Raw genomic sequence first — 21781 nt, 5'->3', positions numbered from 1 at the left:
AGGACAGAGATGGGGGGCGCAGCACGGGGAGTCTCCGGGCAGAGATGGGGGGGGCAGCGTGGGGGGGTCTCCGGGCAGAGATGGGGGACGCAGCACGGGGGAGTCTCCGGGCAGAGATGGGGGACGCAGCACGGGGAGTCTCTGGGCAGAGATGGGGGGCGCAGCACGGGGGGAGTCTCCGGGCAGAGATGGGGGGCGCAGCACGGGGGAGTCTCCGGGCAGAGATGGGGGTCGCAGCACGGGGGAGTCTCCGGGCAGAGATGGGGGGCGCAGCACGGGGGAGTCTCAGGACAGAGATGGGGGGGCGCAGCACGGGGGAGTCTCGGGACAGACGGGGGGGTCACAGCGTGCAAATGTCTCGGGACGGGGGGACAGTGCGCGGAATTATTGGGATGAACACAACGTGATGGTGGGAAGTAACCCGACAGTGGATGACCCGCCCCTTGCATGGCCTGCCCTGTGCATGCCCCGCCCCTTACGTGTCCCGCCCCTTACGTGTCCCGCCCCTTACGTGTCCCGTCGCAGGGAGCTGTCCTACATCAAGATCATGGACGTGGGCCGGAGATACCAACCGCGTGGTGGATCACATCCAGAGTCGCATCGTGTACTACCTGATGAATATCCACGTCACGCCACGCTCCATCTACCTGTGCCGGCACGGGGAGAGCGAGCTCAACATCAGTGGCCGGATCGGTGGCGACTCCGGCCTGTCCAGCCGAGGGCAAGAGGTACCACGTCCTTGGCGCGTCCCTCTCCCCCGGCAGGGGTAACCGGTGTATACGCCGCCGCGGGACCCGGCGGCAGGATGCCCGTCCCCAGCAGGTTCTAGCTTTCTATTCTATGTACGCCGAATTTTTGCAGGGGGGCGTAAAATGGCCGCTGCATCCTGCTCTGTAGGTGGAACCCCGGTCACTGCGTCATTGGCGTTTCTGCCGCTTCGGACAGGTCCCTATAAGGTGTATATAGTGTCATGATGTATGTATAGCTTCATACGTGCACATCGCCCCTTTACCGCAGTAATACACATTAAGGAAAGGAGACCCTGTCCCAAAGAGCTTACAATCTAAGACGGGGGGTGGGTTGGCGACCCCCCAGTCCTCAAGGGCCACCAACAGGTCAGGTTTTCAGGATGTCCCTGAAGAGCGCAATGAGATGGATCGCGGGACGTCCTGGATCGTTAGACCAGGGGGGCGGCCAGCTCCAGGGCCACCAACAGGTCAGGTTTTCAGGATATCCCTGCTTCAGCACAGGTAGCTCAATCAGTGTCTGTCTTCTCCTGTGCTGAAGCAGGAATATCCTGAAAACCTGACCTGTTTGTGTGGCCCTGGAGCCGGCCTCCCCCCTGCGCTAAGATACAGGACGTCCCGGGACCCGTCTCGTTGCGCTCGTCATACTTTACGCAGCGTGTGCTCCCCGTGGCATCTGGAGGGTTAATGAAAGCGTCCGGATGTTCCAGAAAGCAGCGGTACTGCGGCGACGTTCAGGGGAACCCTGTTGGCGGGGTGATTGCAGACAGGCTGCCCGTTTAACCCTGCGGGTGCCTCTCAGAGATATGGCAGCAAAGCTTGCGCTCCTAATGTCCTGCTCCTAATCCCGATTCTCTTCAGCTTCGGCGGTTACCACGTTAACCTTTAGACGGCGCGGGGCTCCATTTTAAATTCCCGGACACGTCGTGTTTTGAAATCCCTGTGTCACCTGAGCGGAACGTCGGGGGTTAAATAAAACTGGTGCTGGAAAGAGCAGGAAGGGAGAGGTTAAATGTTAAAGATACGGCAAAACCCGCGTGAGCGCGGGCTGCCGGGTTATACGTTCGTGTTCCAGCACCCCCCGGCACTGAAGGGGTTAAGAAATATTCCATACAAATAATAACTGGGGTTTAAAGTACATTTATATTTTATTGCAGATCCCCGCAACGTGTGTGTCTTACAGTCCAAGGTCGCTCTATACACACTCTCGCTCTCGCTATCCACTCTCGCTCTCTATACACACTCTCGCTCTCTATACACACTCTCGCTCTCTATACACACTCTCGCTCTCTATACACACTCTCGCTCTCTATACACACTCTCGCTCTCTATACACACTCTCGCTCTCTATACACACTCTCGCTCTATACTCTCGCGTGCGCTCTCTCTATACTTTCGCGCGCGCTCTCTCTATACTTTCGCGCGCTCTCTCTATACTCTCACGCGCTCTCTCTATACTCTCGCGCGCTCTCTCTATGCGCGCGGGCTCCCTGTGTTTGGGGACACGAATAAATGACAGTTGTGTTATAAGTTCCTGGCGCCCATTATTACACAACCTTACTGCCCCACCCCCCAGCCGCCTGAATCATGCCCCTGAGTCACAGTAACCCATGCAGAGCCGCCATATACTTATCCCACCAATGTGACCTCCCTAGGAACCCGGGCAGGGACAGTTACACAGAGAGATTTCTTCTTCTGCAGCCGTTCTTTTGTAGATCTGCTTGTATGTTTAGGATCAGTGTCTTGCTGAATGACCCACTTTCCCTTCAGCTCATGGACGGACGGCCTGGCATTCTCCTCTAGAATCTTCTGATCCAGTGCAGAATTCAGGATTGTGTCAATGATGGCAAGGCGTCCAGGTCCTAAAGCTGCCCCAAGCCAGCCCCAAACTATCACACTCACACCACCATGCTTGGGGGTTGGGAAGAGGTTCTTCTGTTTGAATGCAGTGTTTGGTTTTCGCCAAACATAAGGTTTCTCATTGAGGCCAAAAAGTTCTACCTTTGACTTGTCTGTCCAGAGAACATTGTTCCAGAAGTCTTGTGGATCGTCTATGTGCTCTTTGGCGAACTTCAGACGGCAGCAATGTTCTTTTTAGAGAGCAGTGGTTTCCTCCTGGCTATCCTTCCATGGAGACCATTCTTGTTCAGTCTTTTTCTGATAGTTGAGTCAGGAGCACTCACATTAGCCGAGGTGAGAGCGGCCGGCAGATCCTTGGGTGTTACTCTGGGGTTCTGTGTGACTTCCTGGATGAATTGCTGGTTTGTTCTTGGAGAGATTTTGGTAGGACGATGCTCCTGGGTAGTGACTGTGATCTTGAAGTTCCTCCATTTGTAGACTATCTGTCTGACTGAATTAATGGAGCCCCAAATCCTTAGAAATGGTTTTGTAACTCTTTCTATAGATATATATTAACCAGTCAACGCTCCAAGACTAACCTCCAAAATATGTTTTAGAGCTGCCAAAGGGCCACAATATGCTATTATAAAGCGTAGTAAATGCTGGGTGTAATCAACAGTAAAAAGGCAGCTATGAGAAATGTCCGCTACACTCACGATGGCTACATAGAGGTGATCAGGATACACAGAGTTGCCAGCGGAGTGTGTAATGAACGTCTGGTGGGGGTGCATGCACTGCGGAGGACAGGTAAATGACCTCCGTAGCGCCCCATCCACATTGAAGTTCTACCTCCGTCTCTGTGTAGTCGCGGTTCCGCGTGCAGCTGCTTGTAGCACCGCCCCCTCTAGAACCGGTGAGTTGATTGTGCTTTTTCGCTGGGTTGCTGCTCAACCAATCCTCGGTTACTTTGTGTATCCCTTTCTAGGCTGATGAGCATCAATAACGGCTTTTCTGAGGTCTTCAGATATTTCTTTTGATCGTGGCATGACGTGTTTCCACACACCTGTACGGTGAAGATCAAACTCGCAACGTTTTGGTCTTTATATAAGATGGGGCCTCCCAAATTCACCCCTGAACACCTACCTAATTATTTAAACACCCGATTCTAATTATCTCCTTTAACTTAGCTGATAAAACCAGGGTTTCACTTACCTTTGCACATACCCTGACTCTGAATTACTTTATGTTTGTATAATACATACAGATGCAGCGGCCGTTATTCGAACACTTCACGCGGTGTATACCTCGGAATACCCATGTCATGGCGCGGGATTTCTTCCAACCGCACCGCCTTAAGACGCGAGCGCCGAACATTTAATTTTGGTGTTCTGGCTTTTAAACACCTGAAATTGGCACAGTAGCACAGTACTGTACACATTGCAATTCATTCATTTCATTGCACACAAAGAAACAATCCATGAAATTCAAACAAAGCAACCGCAATAAGCGCGGGTGCCTGGGGCGATTTGGCGGCATTCATGCCGTGTGGAGTACAGCAGCGCACACGGAAACGGCGCTGTGATTTGTTTGAATAACGGCCGCTACATCTGTACATCATTTTGTTTCAAAAGACATGGAATTGGTTAATATAAACCCTGTTGGATATTTAAGAAAATACTTTTTTATTCAACAATGTTATCATGGAAAAACTATGGACTTTTCGTAATTATCACTGGGGTTCACAAACTTTTTCTCGCCACTGTATATGTCTCTATATCTCTATATCCTTAACAAATTCCCGGATTTCATCCTCCCATCTTACTTTGGGACGTCTTGGTCTTTCAATCTCTTGGAATCCAGTTGAGTTCCATCTCTGTCCAACGATGGTCATTTCTTCTTGTGATATGTCCGACCCGCGCCATTTTAATTTCTGTACCCGTGTGATGATGTCACAGACTTTTGTTTGGTTTTGAACACATTCATTCTTCCTTCCATCTCTTCGGGTAATACCCACCATGCATCTCTCCATACTTCTTTGAGTAATACCCAGCATGCATCTCTCCATATATCTTTGCGTTGTCTGAAGCGTCTGGATTGTGTGTGTGTGTGTGTGTATAGTATCTATCTGTGTATCTATATCTATCTCAATGTCTTGTACAGTATAACGCATACACAGAGCGAACCCTGCTTGTGTGTGTGTGTGTGTGTGTGTGTGTGTGTGTGTGTGTGTGTGTGTGTGTGTGTGTGTGTGTTTAGGACTCTCAGGAACTTGTAATAAACAAAAGATTTTATTGCTTGAAGAAGAGAAAATCTATGTATTTTGCTGTAAATATGTTTAAAAAGCTGTGCTGCTTTTTGCTCTTTGCCTAAAACCTTTCTCACTGACTGCCCCTCACCTCTGGAATGCCCTCCCCCTCAATACCCGACTAGTACCCTCACTATCCACCTTAAAGACCCATCTTAAAACACCCCTGCTTAATGAAGCATATGAGTACTTCTGTGGCTGATACTATACACACGATACATAAAGCTTGGCCCCCTGCAGACGCACTGACCAGAACTCCCTCCTACTGTCTCTGTACGTTCTCCCTACCTACCAATTAGATTGTAAGCTCCTCGCAACAGGGACTCCTCTTCCGAAATGTTATGTTATGTCTGAAACGCTTATTCCCATGATCTGTTATTTGTATTATTTATATGATTGTCACGTGTATTACTGCTGTGACGCGCTATGTATATGAATGGAAAGTTAGTAATAAAGATATACATACACACACACACACACACAGACATACATACACACACACACACACACACACACACACACAGACATACATACACACACACACACACACACACACACACACAGACATACATACATACACACACACACACACACACATACATATGCACATACATACAAACGCATAGACACACATACACACACATACACACACACACACACACACACAGACATACATACATACACACACACACACATATGCACATACATACAAACGCATAGACGCACACAACACACACACATACACACATACACACAAACACACATATACACATACACATACACACACATACATACACACACACACACACACACATACAAACGCATAGACGCACACACACACACACAAACACACATACACACAAACACACACACGCACAGACATACATACATACACACACACACACATATGCACATACATACAAACGCATAGACGCACACACACACACATACACACAAACACACAAACACACATACACATACACACACATACACACACACACACGCGCAGACATATACATACGCATACATACATACATCTAGGATATCATTATCACTCTGCAGCCGCTGTGCAGGCTTCTGTATGTATCTGCTGCCTTTTGGGGGGCAGTTAAGGAGTTGTGTTCCCGCCACGGAGATGCCGTGCTCTTTGTTAATGACTTGGTACCGGGATCGTTAGGAGGAAGTGCCCTTGCCGCAGGAGGATGTGGTGCCAGACGGACGCTGGGTGACATTGGCACACGGCCCCGGTGTTGTAACCCGCTTCCCGCAATCTTCTTCTTCTTTCTCCCGGGGCATGGGGTAACCCAACTCCAGCGTGCCCCCCAAGCGCAGCAAGGAAGTCTGTAGGCTTGGCTGTGTAACCCCTGCAGTGCCTTCGCCCATCTCCAGCGACGAGCTCAGGGGCGCGTCTCGAAAGTTAATTGAAATGGAAATGAACCCTTATGCTGCCAGAGGGCGTGCCTGCGTTGGCCAGGAAAGGGTTAATATTACTTACACCCTGGGACTGCATGTTCTCCTTAGTAATGCAATGTAACGCCCCCTCCCCCGCCTGCTGCTGGTCACCGGCCCTTTAAACCCGGCAACTGGAATATTAACCCCTCGTAGTCTCCTCTGTCTGGTCCAGCGTGATATTCGGGCGCTTTTCCGGTTATTTAAATGCCCTTTTCAGTTTTGACCTTTTTGTTAGAGAATGAAACCTCGTCTTCTCCCCGCGATAGCGCTGTGTTTATTCTTCTCGTTACGCGCCGGCTTAACTCCTCCCCTGGCGCCGGCTCCGATACGCTGACGGCTTTCCAACTCCAGTCCTCAAGGGGCCGCCGACAGGGCAGGTATGGGGGAGATCTCCCTGATGTCAGAATGACTGGGCCACCTGTGCTGAAGCAGGGATATCCCTGATACCCGGCCTGTTGGTGGCCCTTGAGGACGGCAGTTGGGCCACTTCTGCTTTTCATTGTTGCCATGTAAATTAACCCATTCCCCCCCCCCCCCCCTCCCCAGTTTGCGAAATATCTGGCCACGTTTATCCACGGGCAGAACATCAACGACCTGAAAGTGTGGACGAGTCAGATGAAGAGGACCATTCAGACGGCGGAGTCCCTGGGCACGACGTACGAGCAGTGGAAGGCGCTCAACGAGATCGACGCGGTAAGCCGCGGTGTAGTGGTTCATGTGTCCGTCCCGGGTCTGTGATGACATTGCAAGGTTTTTATTTTTTTTACGGGTCGGCAACTGGGGGTCTCCCCCTGAGTCAAAAGTCGCTATTTTGCCCTCCCCTGTGCTTCTCTGGATACTTACTGGTGAAGTTACCGGGGAAACAAAATGGCTGCCAAATTTCAGGCCAATAGGAAGCTGCCGCATCATCGGTTGTTGCGTCCTGTTGGACGGCCATTTAAATCTCAGGAAGTGATACGGGTAACTTCAACAGCAAGTACCTCGGCAACCGCGGGGTCCCCGGCGCTGGAAATAGCGCGGTTCTGTTCTGGAGGGTGCCCCGCGGTTATTAGAATCCGGTAAAATAAAAACATGGCAGTTAGGCTGCACTTATACTGCCGGCGACGCGACATCACATTGTCGCCGGCGCTTATAGTGCACGCGACGCGACGGAGCGACAGCGCTACCAGAAATCTGGTAGTCACTGTTATTTGATTTTTTCGGTGATGGTCTCCCCTGGCGGCCAATCAGAGAGCTTCTCCGTGCCTCTGCCCGCCCCTTTTGTGACGTCGCTGGCCTTACAGCCAGCGCCATCGCCCAAAACCTAAACACAACTTTTGCAAACGGCGACGGGTGACGTCATCGGTCGCGTCGCGGCACTATAAGCGCGGCCAGCGTTAGGGGGGATTGCTTCTTTTTCAGTCCGATGGGTAAGTGTGACCACACAGGGCCTAGAAGACCCTTTCTCCTTAAGGGAAATGGTGAGTAATTATTGGGCGTGTATTCCCGGCAGGGCGTGTGCGAGGAGATGCGTTACGAGGAGATCCAGGAGTCCTTTCCGCTGGAGTTCGCGCTGCGGGATCAGGATAAATACAGATACCGATACCCGAAGGGGGAGGTGAGTAATGTGGGGTGGGGGGAGGTGAGTAATGTGGGGTGGGGGGAGGTGAGTAATGTGGGGTGGGGGGAGGTGAGTAATGTGGGGTGGGGGGAGGTGAGTAACGGGGTGAGGGGGATATATGCATTAGGGTTAATCTCTCCCCCGACACGGTGTGCTTGCGTAGTCTCCAGTAAATTGTGTGCACACCCTATACACGCACATACTACACATTACACTTGCACACACCGTACGCACACCACACACTACACATTATCCACACACACACTACACATTATCCACACACATACTACCCACACACACTACATATTATCCACACACACTATACACATTACACTTGCACGCATGCACACACACTACGCACACTACACATTACACACACACACTACATGTTTTTTATAACGCACTATGATGTGTGTGTGTGTATAGGGCTTTTTTTGTGACGGTACGACGTAGCGGCCCCTCCCTTCCCCTCCTGCTCCTCATCTCCGGCCGCATATTCTTGTAACGACGCGTCGCCATGGCATTTGATACAGTGACGTGACATGGTGCCGCGTTGCCATGACCACGCAGTGTCGCATGACGCTGTGATGTCACGATAATGCGACGGAGATGAGTGGCCGGGTACCGGCACTTTTTTTTATATTACCAAAAAAGCATTGTATAGATATTACACACACACACACATTATACACACACATCATTGATTATAGTGGCTCTCCAGTAACAATGCTGTATTACCCGGGTACTTCAGCTGCCCAGACGTTGGGTATATCGGAGTAATAACAGGCACACCAGGACGTGTGCAAAAATGCAACAAGTTTATTACTAAGATCTCAGCGTTTTGGCTCCACACGGAGAGATCGTCCATACGCCCAAACGCTGACCTTAGTAATACACAAGTCCTGGGGTGTCTGTTATTACTGTGATATACCCACAGTATACATGGGAAGGACGCTGATCCAGGGAGTTATCCGATTGCCAATTCTTGGAGTCAGGAAGGAATTTATTCTCCCTTATGAGATATCATTGGATGAGATGACACTGGGGTTTGTGTTCGCCTTCCTCTGGGTCAATATACTGTAAGTACAGGCAGTCCTCGCTTTACAACGAAAGGCTTATCCAACGCTGTGCAATGCATACCTATGTTCATTTTTACAGCGCCAAAACGGCTTATCCAACGCTCTTACAACGCTTTGCAAAGTTGTTTATGTGTATATAATATATATCTTATACTATATAATATATTATATTTTTATATTATATTATATATTATGTTATATTATATATAATACGGTATATACACTATATAATGTATGTGTGTGCTGCATATCTTATTGCCTGCGTAAAATATTTTGTGTATTTTAGTATTAAAAATGCCTTCAGGACGGAACCTTTCATTTAAACAGTGTTCCTATGGGAAAAGGTGTTTCGCTTTACAACGTTTCGCTATCCAACGCCATTTTGAGTAACGCATTGTGTCGGATAACCGAGGACTGCCTGTATAGATATAGGATAAAGTATCTGTCGTCTAAATTTAGCATAGGTTCAACTTGATGGACGTACGTCTTTTTTTTCCAACCTCATCCTCTATGTTACTATGTGATATGTAGCAGACGCGCAGACAGACGCGCAGACAGACGCGCGCACTTATGGCATTATGTATTTCCCTGCTGCGCGGGATTGAACCTGCGGTGATGCTTGCGCTCCCTTTGCAGTCCTACGAGGACCTGGTGCAGAGGCTGGAGCCGGTCATCATGGAGCTGGAGCGTCAGGAGAATGTGCTGGTGATCTGTCACCAGGCGGTCATGCGCTGCCTGCTGGCGTACTTCCTGGATAAGAGTGCAGGTGAACGCTGGGTACCACCCCCTTAAAGTGGCAGATCTCTCCCATCCAAAACCTTGTAGTCTTGCACCCGGCCACCTGTGTGTGGGGAGGTTGGCGCACCGTCTGCCTGTGTGTGGGGAGGGGGGCACGGCGTCTGCCTGTGTGTGGGGAGGTTGGCACGCGTCTGCCTGTGTGTGGGGAGGTGGGCACGGCGTCTCCCTGTGTGTGGGGAGGTTGGCACGCATCTGCCTGTGTGTGGGGAGGTGGGCGCACCGTCTGCCTGTGTGTGGGGAGGTGGGCGCACCGTCTGCCTGTGTGTGGGGAGGTGGGCACGCCGTCTGCCTGTGTGTGAGGAGGTGGGCACGGCCGTCTGCCTGTGTGTGGGGAGGTGGGCACGCCGTCTGCCTGTGTGTGGGGAGGTTGGCACGCGTCTGCCTGTGTGTGGGGAGGTGGGCACGGCGTCTGCCTGTGTGTGGGGAGGTTGGCACGCGTCTGCCTGTGTGTGGGGAGGTTGGCACGCGTCTGCCTGTGTGTGGGGAGGTGGGCACGGCGTCTCCCTGTGTGTGGGGAGGTGGGCACGCTGTCTGCCTGTGTGTGGGGAGGTGGGCACGCCGTCTGCCTGTGTGTGGGGAGGTGGGCACGCCGTCTGCCTGTGTGTGGGGAGGTGGGCGCGGTGTCTGCCTGTGTGTGGGGAGGTGGGCGCGGTGTCTGATGTGTGTGGGGAAGTGGGCACAGCGTCTCCCTGTGTGTGGGGAGGTGGGCACGGTGTCTGCCTGTGTGTGGGGAGGTGGGCACGCCGTCTGCCTGTGTGTGGGGAGGTGGGCACGGCGTCTCCCTGTGTGTGGGGAGGTGGGCACGCCATCTGCCTGTGTGTGGGGAGGTGGGCACTGCGTCTCCCTGTGTGTGGGGAGGTGGGCACGGCGTCTCCCTGTGTGTGGGGAGGTGGGCACGCCGTCTGCCTGTGTGTGGGGAGGTGGGCACGGCGTCTCCCTGTGTGTGGGGAGGTGGGCACGCCATCTGCCTGTGTGTGGGGAGGTGGGCACTGCGTCTCCCTGTGTGTGGGGAGGTGGGCACGGTGTCTGCCTGTGTGTGGGGAGGTTGGCACGCGTCTGCCTGTGTGTGGGGAGGTGGGCACGTCGTCTCCTTGTGTGTGGGGAGGTGGGCGCGGTGTCTGCCTGTGTGTGGGGAGGTGGGCGCGGTGTCTGCCTGTGTGTGGGGAGGTGGGCGCGGCGTCTGCCTGAGTGTGGGGAGGTGGGCACGGCGTCTCCTTGTGTGTGGGGAGGTGGGCACGCTGTTTGCCTGTGTGTGGGGAGGTGGGCGCGGTGTCTCCCTGTGTGTGGGGAGGTGGGCACGGTGTCTCCCTGTGTGTGGGGAGGTGGGCACGGCGTCTCCCTGTGTGTGGGGAGGTGGGCACGGTGTCTCCCTGTGTGTGGGGAGGTGGGCGCGGTGTCTCCCTGTGTGTGGGGAGGTGGGCGCGGCGTCTGCCTGTGTGTGGGGAGGTGGGCACGCCGTCTCCCTGTGTGTGGGGAGGTGGGCACGGTGTCTCCCTGTGTGTGGGGAGGTGGGCGCGGTGTCTGCCTGTGTGTGGGGAGGTGGGCACGGCGTCTCCCTGTGTGTGGGGAGGTGGGCGCGGTGTCTGCCTGTGTGTGGGGAGGTGGGCGCGGTGTCTCCCTGTGTGTGGGGAGGTGGGCACGCCGTCTCTCTGTGTGTGGGGAGGTGGGCGCGGCGTCTCCCTGTGTGTGGGGAGGTGGGCGCGGTGTCTCCCTGTGTGTGGGGAGGTGGGCACGCCGTCTCCCTGTGTGTGGGGAGGTGGGCGCGGTGTCTGCCTGTGTGTGGGGAGGTGGGCACGGTGTCTCCCTGTGTGTGGGGAGGTGGGCATGGTGTCTCCCTGTGTGTGGGGAGGTGGGCACGGTGTCTCCCTGTGTGTGGGGAGGTGGGCATGGTGTCTCCCTGTGTGTGGGGAGGTGGGCGCGGTGTCTCCCTGTGTGTGGGGAGGTGGGCGCGGTGTCTCCCTGTGTGTGGGGAGGTGGGCACGCCGTCTCCCTGTGTGTGGGGAGGTGGGCACGGCGTCTCCCTGTGTGTGGGGAGGTGGGCGCGGTGTCTGCCTGTGTGTGGGGAGGTGGGCACGCCGTCTCCCTGTGTGTGGGGAGGTGGGCACGCTGTCTCCCTGTGTGTGGGGAGGTGGGCACGGCGTCTCCCTGTGTGTGGGGAGGTGGGCACGCTGTTTGCCTGTGTGTGGGGAGGTGGGCACGGCGTCTCCCTGTGTGTGGGGAGGTGGGCACGCCGTCTCCCTGTGTGTGGGGAGGTGGGCGCGGTGTCTGCCTGTGTGTGGGGAGGTGGGCACGCCGTCTCCCTGTGTGTGGGGAGGTGGGCACGCCGTCTCCCTGTGTGTGGGGAGGTGGGCACGGCGTCTCCCTGTGTGTGGGGAGGTGGGCACGCTGTTTGCCTGTGTGTGGGGAGGTGGGCACGGCGTCTCCCTGTGTGTGGGGAGGTGGGCGCGGTGTCTGCCTGTGTGTGGGGAGGTGGGCACGCTGTCTCCCTGTGTGTGGGGAGGTGGGCGCGGTGTCTCCCTGTGTGTGGGGAGGTGGGCACGCCGTCTCCCTGTGTGTGGGGAGGTGGGCGCGGTGTCTGCCTGTGTGTGGGGAGGTGGGCACTGCGTCTCCCTGTGTGTGGGGAGGTGGGCACTGCGTCTCCCTGTGTGTGGGGAGGTGGGCACGGTGTCTCCCTGTGTGTGGGGAGGTGGGCACGGTGTCTCCCTGTGTGTGGGGAGGTGGGCACGGCGTCTCCCTGTGTGTGGGGAGGTGGGCACGCCGTCTGCCTGTGTGTGGGGAGGTGGGCACGGCGTCTCCCTGTGTGTGGGGAGGTGGGCACGGTGTCTCCCTGTGTGTGGGGAGGTGGGCACGCCGTCTGCCTGTGTGTGGGGAGGTGGGCACGCCGTCTCCCTGTGTGTGGGGAGGTGGGCGCGGTGTCTGCCTGTGTGTGGGGAGGTGGGCACGCCGTCTGCCTGTGTGTGGGGAGGTGGGCACGGCGTCTCCCTGTGTGTGGGGAGGTGGGCACGGTGTCTCCCTGTGTGTGGGGAGGTGGGCACGCCGTCTGCCTGTGTGTGGGGAGGTGGGCACGGCGTCTCCCTGTGTGTGGGGAGGTGGGCGCGGTGTCTCCCTGTGTGTGGGGAGGTGGGCGCGGTGTCTCCCTGTGTGTGGGGAGGTGGGCGCGGTGTCTCCCTGTGTGTGGGGAGGTGGGCGCGGTGTCTCCCTGTGTGTGGGGAGGTGGGCACGGCGTCTCCCTGTGTGTGGGGAGGTGGGCACGGCGTCTCCCTGTGTGTGGGGAGGTGGGCACGGCGTCTCCCTGTGTGTGGGGAGGTGGGCACGGCGTCTCCCTGTGTGTGGGGAGGTGGGCACGCCGTCTGCCTGTGTGTGGGGAGGTGGGCGCGGTGTCTCCCTGTGTGTGGGGAGGTGGGCACGGCGTCTCCCTGTGTGTGGGGAGGTGGGCACGGCGTCTCCCTGTGTGTGGGGAGGTGGGCACGCCGTCTGCCTGTGTGTGGGGAGGTGGGCACGGTGTCTGCCTGTGTGTGGGGAGGTGGGCACGGTGTCTGCCTGTGTGTGGGGAGGTGGGCACGGTGTCTGCCTGTGTGTGGGGAGGTGGGCACGCCGTCTCCCTGTGTGTGGGGAGGTGGGCGCGGTGTCTGCCTGTGTGTGGGGAGGTGGGCACGGTGTCTCCCTGTGTGTGGGGAGGTGGGCACGCCGTCTGCCTGTGTGTGGGGAGGTGGGCACGCCGTCTCCCTGTGTGTGGGGAGGTGGGCGCGGTGTCTGCCTGTGTGTGGGGAGGTGGGCGCGGTGTCTCCCTGTGTGTGGGGAGGTGGGCACGGCGTCTCCCTGTGTGTGGGGAGGTGGGCGCGGTGTCTGCCTGTGTGTGGGGAGGTGGGCACGGCGTCTCCCTGTGTGTGGGGAGGTGGGCGCGGTGTCTGCCTGTGTGTGGGGAGGTGGGCACGGTGTCTCCCTGTGTGTGGGGAGGTGGGCGCGGTGTCTGCCTGTGTGTGGGGAGGTGGGCACGGCGTCTCCCTGTGTGTGGGGAGGTGGGCACGGCGTCTCCCTGTGTGTGGGGAGGTGGGCGCGGTGTCTCCCTGTGTGTGGGGAGGTGGGCGCGGTGTCTGCCTGTGTGTGGGGAGGTGGGCACGGCGTCTCCCTGTGTGTGGGGAGGTGGGCGCGGTGTCTGCCTGTGTGTGGGGAGGTGGGCGCGGTGTTTGCCTGTGTGTGGGGAGGTGGGCGCGGTGTCTCCCTGTGTGTGGGGAGGTGGGCACGCTGTTTGCCTGTGTGTGGGGAGGTGGGCGCGGTGTCTCCCTGTGTGTGGGGAGGTGGGCGCGGCGTCTCCCTGTGTGTGGGGAGGTGGGCACGCTGTTTGCCTGTGTGTGGGGAGGTGGGCGCGGCGTCTCCCTGTGTGTGGGGAGGTGGGCACGCTGTTTGCCTGTGTGTGGGGAGGTGGGCGCGGTGTCTCCCTGTGTGTGGGGAGGTGGGCGCGGCGTCTCCCTGTGTGTGGGGAGGTGGGCACGGCGTCTCCCTGTGTGTGGGGAGGTGGGCACGGCGTCTCCCTGTGTGTGGGGAGGTGGGCGCGGCGTCTCCCTGTGTGTGGGGAGGTGGGCGCGGTGTTTGCCTGTGTGTGGGGAGGTGGGCACGGCGTCTCCCTGTGTGTGGGGAGGTGGGCGCGGTGTCTCCCTGTGTGTGGGGAGGTGGGCGCGGTGTCTCCCTGTGTGTGGGGAGGTGGGCACGGCGTCTCCCTGTGTGTGGGGAGGTGGGCGCGGTGTCTCCCTGTGTGTGGGGAGGTGGGCGCGGTGTCTGCCTGTGTGTGGGGAGGTGGGCACGGTGTCTCCCTGTGTGTGGGGAGGTGGGCACGGCGTCTCCCTGTGTGTGGGGAGGTGGGCACGCCGTCTCCCTGTGTGTGGGGAGGTGGGCGCGGTGTCTGCCTGTGTGTGGGGAGGTGGGCGCGGTGTCTCCCTGTGTGTGGGGAGGTGGGCACGCCGTCTCCCTGTGTGTGGGGAGGTGGGCACGCTGTTTGCCTGTGTGTGGGGAGGTGGGCACGGCGTCTCCCTGTGTGTGGGGAGGTGGGCACGGTGTCTCCCTGTGTGTGGGGAGGTGGGCACGGTGTCTCCCTGTGTGTGGGGAGGTGGGCACGCCGTCTGCCTGTGTGTGGGGAGGTGGGCGCGGCGTCTCCCTGTGTGTGGGGAGGTGGGCACGCCGTCTGCCTGTGTGTGGGGAGGTGGGCGCGCTGTTTGCCTGTGTGTGGGGAGGTGGGCACGCCGTCTGCCTGTGTGTGGGGAGGTGGGCACGGCGTCTCCCTGTGTGTGGGGAGGTGGGCACGGCGTCTCCCTGTGTGTGGGGAGGTGGGCGCGGCGTCTCCCTGTGTGTGGGGAGGTGGGCGCGGCGTCTCCCTGTGTGTGGGGAGGTGGGCGCGGCGTCTCCCTGTGTGTGGGGAGGTGGGCGCGGCGTCTCCCTGTGTGTGGGGAGGTGGGCGCGGTGTCTCCCTGTGTGTGGGGAGGTGGGCGCGGTGTTTGCCTGTGTGTGGGGAGGTGGGCATGGTGTCTCCCTGTGTGTGGGGAGGTGGGCACGCTGTTTGCCTGTGTGTGGGGAGGTGGGCACGCCGTCTGCCTGTGTGTGGGGAGGTGGGCACGGTGTCTCCCTGTGTGTGGGGAGGTGGGCACGCCGTCTCCCTGTGTGTGGGGAGGTGGGCACGCCGTCTCCCTGTGTGTGGGGAGGTGGGCGCGGTGTCTGCCTGTGTGTGGGGAGGTGGGCACGCCATCTCCCTGTGTGTGGGGAGGTGGGCGCGGTGTCTCCCTGTGTGTGGGGAGGTGGGCGCGGTGTCTCCCTGTGTGTGGGGAGGTGGGCACGGCGTCTCCCTGTGTGTGGGGAGGTGGGCGCGGTGTCTGCCTGTGTGTGGGGAGGTGGGCACGGCGTCTCCCTGTGTGTGGGGAGGTGGGCACGGCGTCTCCCTGTGTGTGGGGAGGTGGGCGCGGTGTCTCCCTGTGTGTGGGGAGGTGGGCGCGGCGTCTCCCTGTGTGTGGGGAGGTGGGCGCGGTGTCTCCCTGTGTGTGGGGAGGTGGGCGCGGTGTCTCCCTGTGTGTGGGGAGGTGGGCGCGGTGTCTCCCTGTGTGTGGGGAGGTGGGCGCGGTGTCTGCCTGTGTGTGGGGAGGTGGGCACGCCGTCTCCCTGTGTGTGGGGAGGTGGGCACGCCGTCTCCCTGTGTGTGGGGAGGTGGGCACGGTGTCTGCCTGTGTGTGGGGAGGTGGGCACGCCGTCTCCCTGTGTGTGGGGAGGTGGGCGCGGTGTCTGCCTGTGTGTGGGGAGGTTGGCACGCGTCTGCCTGTGTGTGGGGAGGTGGGCACGGCGTCTCCCTGTGTGTGGGGAGGTTGGCACGCATCTGCCTGTGTGTGGGGAGGTGGGCGCACCGTCTGCCTGTGTGTGGGGAGGTGGGCGCACCGTCTGCCTGTGTGTGGGGAGGTGGGCACGCCGTCTGCCTGTGTGTGAGGAGGTGGGCACGGCCGTCTGCCTGTGTGTGGGGAGGTGGGCACGCGTCTGCCTGTGTGTGGGGAGGTTGGCACGCGTCTGCCTGTGTGTGGGGAGGTGGGCACGGCGTCTCCCTGTGTGTGGGGAGGTGAGCACGCTGTCTGCCTGTGTGTGGGGAGGTGGGCACGCCGTCTGCCTGTGTGTGGGGAGGTGGGCACGCCGTCTGCCTGTGTGTGGGGAGGTGGGCGCGGTGTCTGCCTGTGTGTGGGGAGGTGGGCGCGGTGTCTGATGTGTGTGGGGAAGTGGGCACAGCGTCTCCCTGTGTGTGGGGAGGTGGGCACGGTGTCTGCCTGTGTGTGGGGAGGTGGGCACGCCGTCTGCCTGTGTGTGGGGAGGTGGGCACGGCGTCTCCCTGTGTGTGGGGAGGTGGGCACGCCATCTGCCTGTGTGTGGGGAGGTGGGCACTGCGTCTCCCTGTGTGTGGGGAGGTGGGCACGGCGTCTCCCTGTGTGTGGGGAGGTGGGCACGCCGTCTGCCTGTGTGTGGGGAGGTGGGCACGGCGTCTCCCTGTGTGTGGGGAGGTGGGCACGCCATCTGCCTGTGTGTGGGGAGGTGGGCACTGCGTCTCCCTGTGTGTGGGGAGGTGGGCACGGTGTCTGCCTGTGTGTGGGGAGGTGGGCACGGCGTCTGCCTGTGTGTGGGGAGGTGGGCACGTCGTCTCCTTGTGTGTGGGGAGGTGGGCGCGGTGTCTGCCTGTGTGTGGGGAGGTGGGCACGGCGTCTCCCTGTGTGTGGGGAGGTGGGCGCGGTGTTTGCCTGTGTGTGGGGAGGTGGGCACGGCGTCTGCCTGAGTGTGGGGAGGTGGGCACGGCGTCTCCTTGTGTGTGGGGAGGTGGGCACGCTGTTTGCCTGTGTGTGGGGAGGTGGGCGCGGTGTCTCCCTGTGTGTGGGGAGGTGGGCACGGTGTCTCCCTGTGTGTGGGGAGGTGGGCACGGCGTCTCCCTGTGTGTGGGGAGGTGGGCACGGTGTCTCCCTGTGTGTGGGGAGGTGGGCGCGGCGTCTGCCTGTGTGTGGGGAGGTGGGCGCGGTGTCTGCCTGTGTGTGGGGAGGTGGGCACGCCGTCTCCCTGTGTGTGGGGAGGTGGGCACGGCGTCTCCCTGTGTGTGGGGAGGTGGGCGCGGTGTCTGCCTGTGTGTGGGGAGGTGGGCACGCCGTCTCCCTGTGTGTGGGGAGGTGGGCGCGGTGTCTCCCTGTGTGTGGGGAGGTGGGCGCGGCGTCTGCCTGTGTGTGGGGAGGTGGGCACGCCGTCTCCCTGTGTGTGGGGAGGTGGGCACGCCGTCTCCCTGTGTGTGGGGAGGTGGGCGCGGTGTCTGCCTGTGTGTGGGGAGGTGGGCACGGCGTCTCCCTGTGTGTGGGGAGGTGGGCGCGGTGTCTGCCTGTGTGTGGGGAGGTGGGCGCGGTGTCTCCCTGTGTGTGGGGAGGTGGGCACGCCGTCTCCCTGTGTGTGGGGAGGTGGGCGCGGTGTCTGCCTGTGTGTGGGGAGGTGGGCATGGTGTCTGCCTGTGTGTGGGGAGGTGGGCACGGTGTCTCCCTGTGTGTGGGGAGGTGGGCATGGTGTCTCCCTGTGTGTGGGGAGGTGGGCACGGTGTCTCCCTGTGTGTGGGGAGGTGGGCATGGTGTCTCCCTGTGTGTGGGGAGGTGGGCGCGGTGTCTCCCTGTGTGTGGGGAGGTGGGCGCGGTGTCTCCCTGTGTGTGGGGAGGTGGGCGCGGTGTCTCCCTGTGTGTGGGGAGGTGGGCACGCCGTCTCCCTGTGTGTGGGGAGGTGGGCACGGCGTCTCCCTGTGTGTGGGGAGGTGGGCGCGGTGTCTGCCTGTGTGTGGGGAGGTGGGCACGCCGTCTCCCTGTGTGTGGGGAGGTGGGCACGCCGTCTCCCTGTGTGTGGGGAGGTGGGCACGGCGTCTCCCTGTGTGTGGGGAGGTGGGCACGCTGTTTGCCTGTGTGTGGGGAGGTGGGCGCGGTGTCTCCCTGTGTGTGGGGAGGTGGGCGCGGTGTCTCCCTGTGTGTGGGGAGGTGGGCACGGCGTCTCCCTGTGTGTGGGGAGGTGGGCACGCCGTCTCCCTGTGTGTGGGGAGGTGGGCACGCCGTCTCCCTGTGTGTGGGGAGGTGGGCGCGGTGTCTCCCTGTGTGTGGGGAGGTGGGCACGGCGTCTCCCTGTGTGTGGGGAGGTGGGCGCGGTGTCTGCCTGTGTGTGGGGAGATGGGCACGCTGTCTCCCTGTGTGTGGGGAGGTGGGCGCGGTGTCTCCCTGTGTGTGGGGAGGTGGGCACGCCGTCTCCCTGTGTGTGGGGAGGTGGGCGCGGTGTCTGCCTGTGTGTGGGGAGGTGGGCACGGTGTCTCCCTGTGTGTGGGGAGGTGGGCATGGTGTCTCCCTGTGTGTGGGGAGGTGGGCGCGGTGTCTCCCTGTGTGTGGGGAGGTGGGCGCGGTGTCTCCCTGTGTGTGGGGAGGTGGGCGCGGTGTCTCCCTGTGTGTGGGGAGGTGGGCACGCCGTCTCCCTGTGTGTGGGGAGGTGGGCACGGCGTCTCCCTGTGTGTGGGGAGGTGGGCGCGGTGTCTGCCTGTGTGTGGGGAGGTGGGCACGCCGTCTCCCTGTGTGTGGGGAGGTGGGCACGCCGTCTCCCTGTGTGTGGGGAGGTGGGCACGGCGTCTCCCTGTGTGTGGGGAGGTGGGCACGCTGTTTGCCTGTGTGTGGGGAGGTGGGCGCGGTGTCTCCCTGTGTGTGGGGAGGTGGGCGCGGTGTCTCCCTGTGTGTGGGGAGGTGGGCACGGCGTCTCCCTGTGTGTGGGGAGGTGGGCACGCCGTCTCCCTGTGTGTGGGGAGGTGGGCACGCCGTCTCCCTGTGTGTGGGGAGGTGGGCGCGGTGTCTCCCTGTGTGTGGGGAGGTGGGCACGGCGTCTCCCTGTGTGTGGGGAGGTGGGCGCGGTGTCTGCCTGTGTGTGGGGAGATGGGCACGCTGTCTCCCTGTGTGTGGGGAGGTGGGCGCGGTGTCTCCCTGTGTGTGGGGAGGTGGGCACGCCGTCTCCCTGTGTGTGGGGAGGTGGGCGCGGTGTCTGCCTGTGTGTGGGGAGGTGGGCACTGCGTCTCCCTGTGTGTGGGGAGGTGGGCACTGCGTCTCCCTGTGTGTGGGGAGGTGGGCACGGTGTCTGCCTGTGTGTGGGGAGGTGGGCACGGCGTCTCCCTGTGTGTGGGGAGGTGGGCACGGTGTCTCCCTGTGTGTGGGGAGGTGGGCACGCCGTCTGCCTGTGTGTGGGGAGGTGGGCACGGCGTCTCCCTGTGTGTGGGGAGGTGGGCGCGGTGTCTCCCTGTGTGTGGGGAGGTGGGCGCGGTGTCTCCCTGTGTGTGGGGAGGTGGGCGCGGTGTCTCCCTGTGTGTGGGGAGGTGGGCGCGGTGTCTCCCTGTGTGTGGGGAGGTGGGCACGGCGTCTCCCTGTGTGTGGGGAGGTGGGCACGGCGTCTCCCTGTGTGTGGGGAGGTGGGCACGGCGTCTCCCTGTGTGTGGGGAGGTGGGCACGGCGTCTCCCTGTGTGTGGGGAGGTGGGCACGCCGTCTGCCTGTGTGTGGGGAGGTGGGCGCGGTGTCTCCCTGTGTGTGGGGAGGTGGGCACGGCGTCTCCCTGTGTGTGGGGAGGTGGGCACGGCGTCTCCCTGTGTGTGGGGAGGTGGGCACGCCGTCTGCCTGTGTGTGGGGAGGTGGGCGCGGTGTCTCCCTGTGTGTGGGGAGGTGGGCACGGCGTCTCCCTGTGTGTGGGGAGGTGGGCGCACCGTCTGCCTGTGTGTGGGGAGGTGGGCGCGGTGTCTGCCTGTGTGTGGGGAGGTGGGCACGGTGTCTGCCTGTGTGTGGGGAGGTGGGCACGGCGTCTCCCTGTGTGTGGGGAGGTGGGCACGCCGTCTGCCTGTGTGTGGGGAGGTGGGCGCGGTGTCTCCCTGTGTGTGGGGAGGTGGGCACGGTGTCTGCCTGTGTGTGGGGAGGTGGGCACGGAGTCTGCCTGTGTGTGGGGAGGTGGGCACGGTGTCTGCCTGTGTGTGGGGAGGTGGGCACGCCGTCTCCCTGTGTGTGGGGAGGTGGGCGCGGTGTCTGCCTGTGTGTGGGGAGGTGGGCACGGTGTCTCCCTGTGTGTGGGGAGGTGGGCACGCCGTCTGCCTGTGTGTGGGGAGGTGGGCACGCCGTCTCCCTGTGTGTGGGGAGGTGGGCGCGGTGTCTGCCTGTGTGTGGGGAGGTGGGCGCGGTGTCTCCCTGTGTGTGGGGAGGTGGGCACGGCGTCTCCCTGTGTGTGGGGAGGTGGGCGCGGTGTCTGCCTGTGTGTGGGGAGGTGGGCACGGTGTCTCCCTGTGTGTGGGGAGGTGGGCGCGGTGTCTGCCTGTGTGTGGGGAGGTGGGCACGGCGTCTCCCTGTGTGTGGGGAGGTGGGCACGGCGTCTCCCTGTGTGTGGGGAGGTGGGCGCGGTGTCTCCCTGTGTGTGGGGAGGTGGGCACGGCGTCTCCCTGTGTGTGGGGAGGTGGGCGCGGTGTCTGCCTGTGTGTGGGGAGGTGGGCGCGGCGTCTCCCTGTGTGTGGGGAGGTGGGCACGCTGTTTGCCTGTGTGTGGGGAGGTGGGCGCGGCGTCTCCCTGTGTGTGGGGAGGTGGGCACGCTGTTTGCCTGTGTGTGGGGAGGTGGGCACGGCGTCTCCCTGTGTGTGGGGAGGTGGGCGCGGTGTCTGCCTGTGTGTGGGGAGGTGGGCACGGCGTCTCCCTGTGTGTGGGGAGGTGGGCGCGGTGTCTGCCTGTGTGTGGGGAGGTGGGCGCGGCGTCTCCCTGTGTGTGGGGAGGTGGGCACGCTGTTTGCCTGTGTGTGGGGAGGTGGGCGCGGTGTCTCCCTGTGTGTGGGGAGGTGGGCGCGGTGTCTCCCTGTGTGTGGGGAGGTGGGCACGGCGTCTCCCTGTGTGTGGGGAGGTGGGCACGGCGTCTCCCTGTGTGTGGGGAGGTGGGCACGGCGTCTCCCTGTGTGTGGGGAGGTGGGCGCGGCGTCTCCCTGTGTGTGGGGAGGTGGGCGCGGTGTTTGCCTGTGTGTGGGGAGGTGGGCACGGCGTCTCCCTGTGTGTGGGGAGGTGGGCGCGGTGTCTCCCTGTGTGTGGGGAGGTGGGCACGCTGTTTGCCTGTGTGTGGGGAGGTGGGCGCGGTGTCTCCCTGTGTGTGGGGAGGTGGGCACGGCGTCTCCCTGTGTGTGGGGAGGTGGGCGCGGTGTCTCCCTGTGTGTGGGGAGGTGGGCGCGGTGTCTGCCTGTGTGTGGGGAGGTGGGCACGGCGTCTCCCTGTGTGTGGGGAGGTGGGCGCGGTGTCTGCCTGTGTGTGGGGAGGTGGGCACGGTGTCTCCCTGTGTGTGGGGAGGTGGGCACGCCGTCTCCCTGTGTGTGGGGAGGTGGGCGCGGTGTCTGCCTGTGTGTGGGGAGGTGGGCGCGGTGTCTGCCTGTGTGTGGGGAGGTGGGCACGCC

At 60.9% G+C, this 21781-nt stretch overlaps 1 protein-coding gene across 1 annotated transcript in view; it reads left to right on the top strand.

The window, feature by feature from the left end:
• The first annotated feature begins 529 nt into the window (after nucleotides 1-529).
• LOC142486228 (6-phosphofructo-2-kinase/fructose-2,6-bisphosphatase 4-like) overlaps nucleotides 530-21781 on the top strand; it is a 49209-nt gene continuing 27957 nt past the window's right edge. The window contains 5 exon segments of the mRNA XM_075584867.1: nucleotides 530-567; nucleotides 569-728; nucleotides 6889-7035; nucleotides 7835-7939; nucleotides 9658-9787. Of these exon segments, the coding sequence (XP_075440982.1) occupies nucleotides 548-567; nucleotides 569-728; nucleotides 6889-7035; nucleotides 7835-7939; nucleotides 9658-9787 (562 nt within the window). The 5' untranslated portion in view covers nucleotides 530-547.

The sequence above is a fragment of the Ascaphus truei genome, unplaced genomic scaffold (assembly GCF_040206685.1).
Source record: "Ascaphus truei isolate aAscTru1 unplaced genomic scaffold, aAscTru1.hap1 HAP1_SCAFFOLD_793, whole genome shotgun sequence".
Classification (NCBI taxonomy): domain Eukaryota; kingdom Metazoa; phylum Chordata; class Amphibia; order Anura; family Ascaphidae; genus Ascaphus; species Ascaphus truei.
Note: the sequence above shows the minus strand (reverse complement) of the source record. Positions and strands in the feature narration are given on the sequence as shown.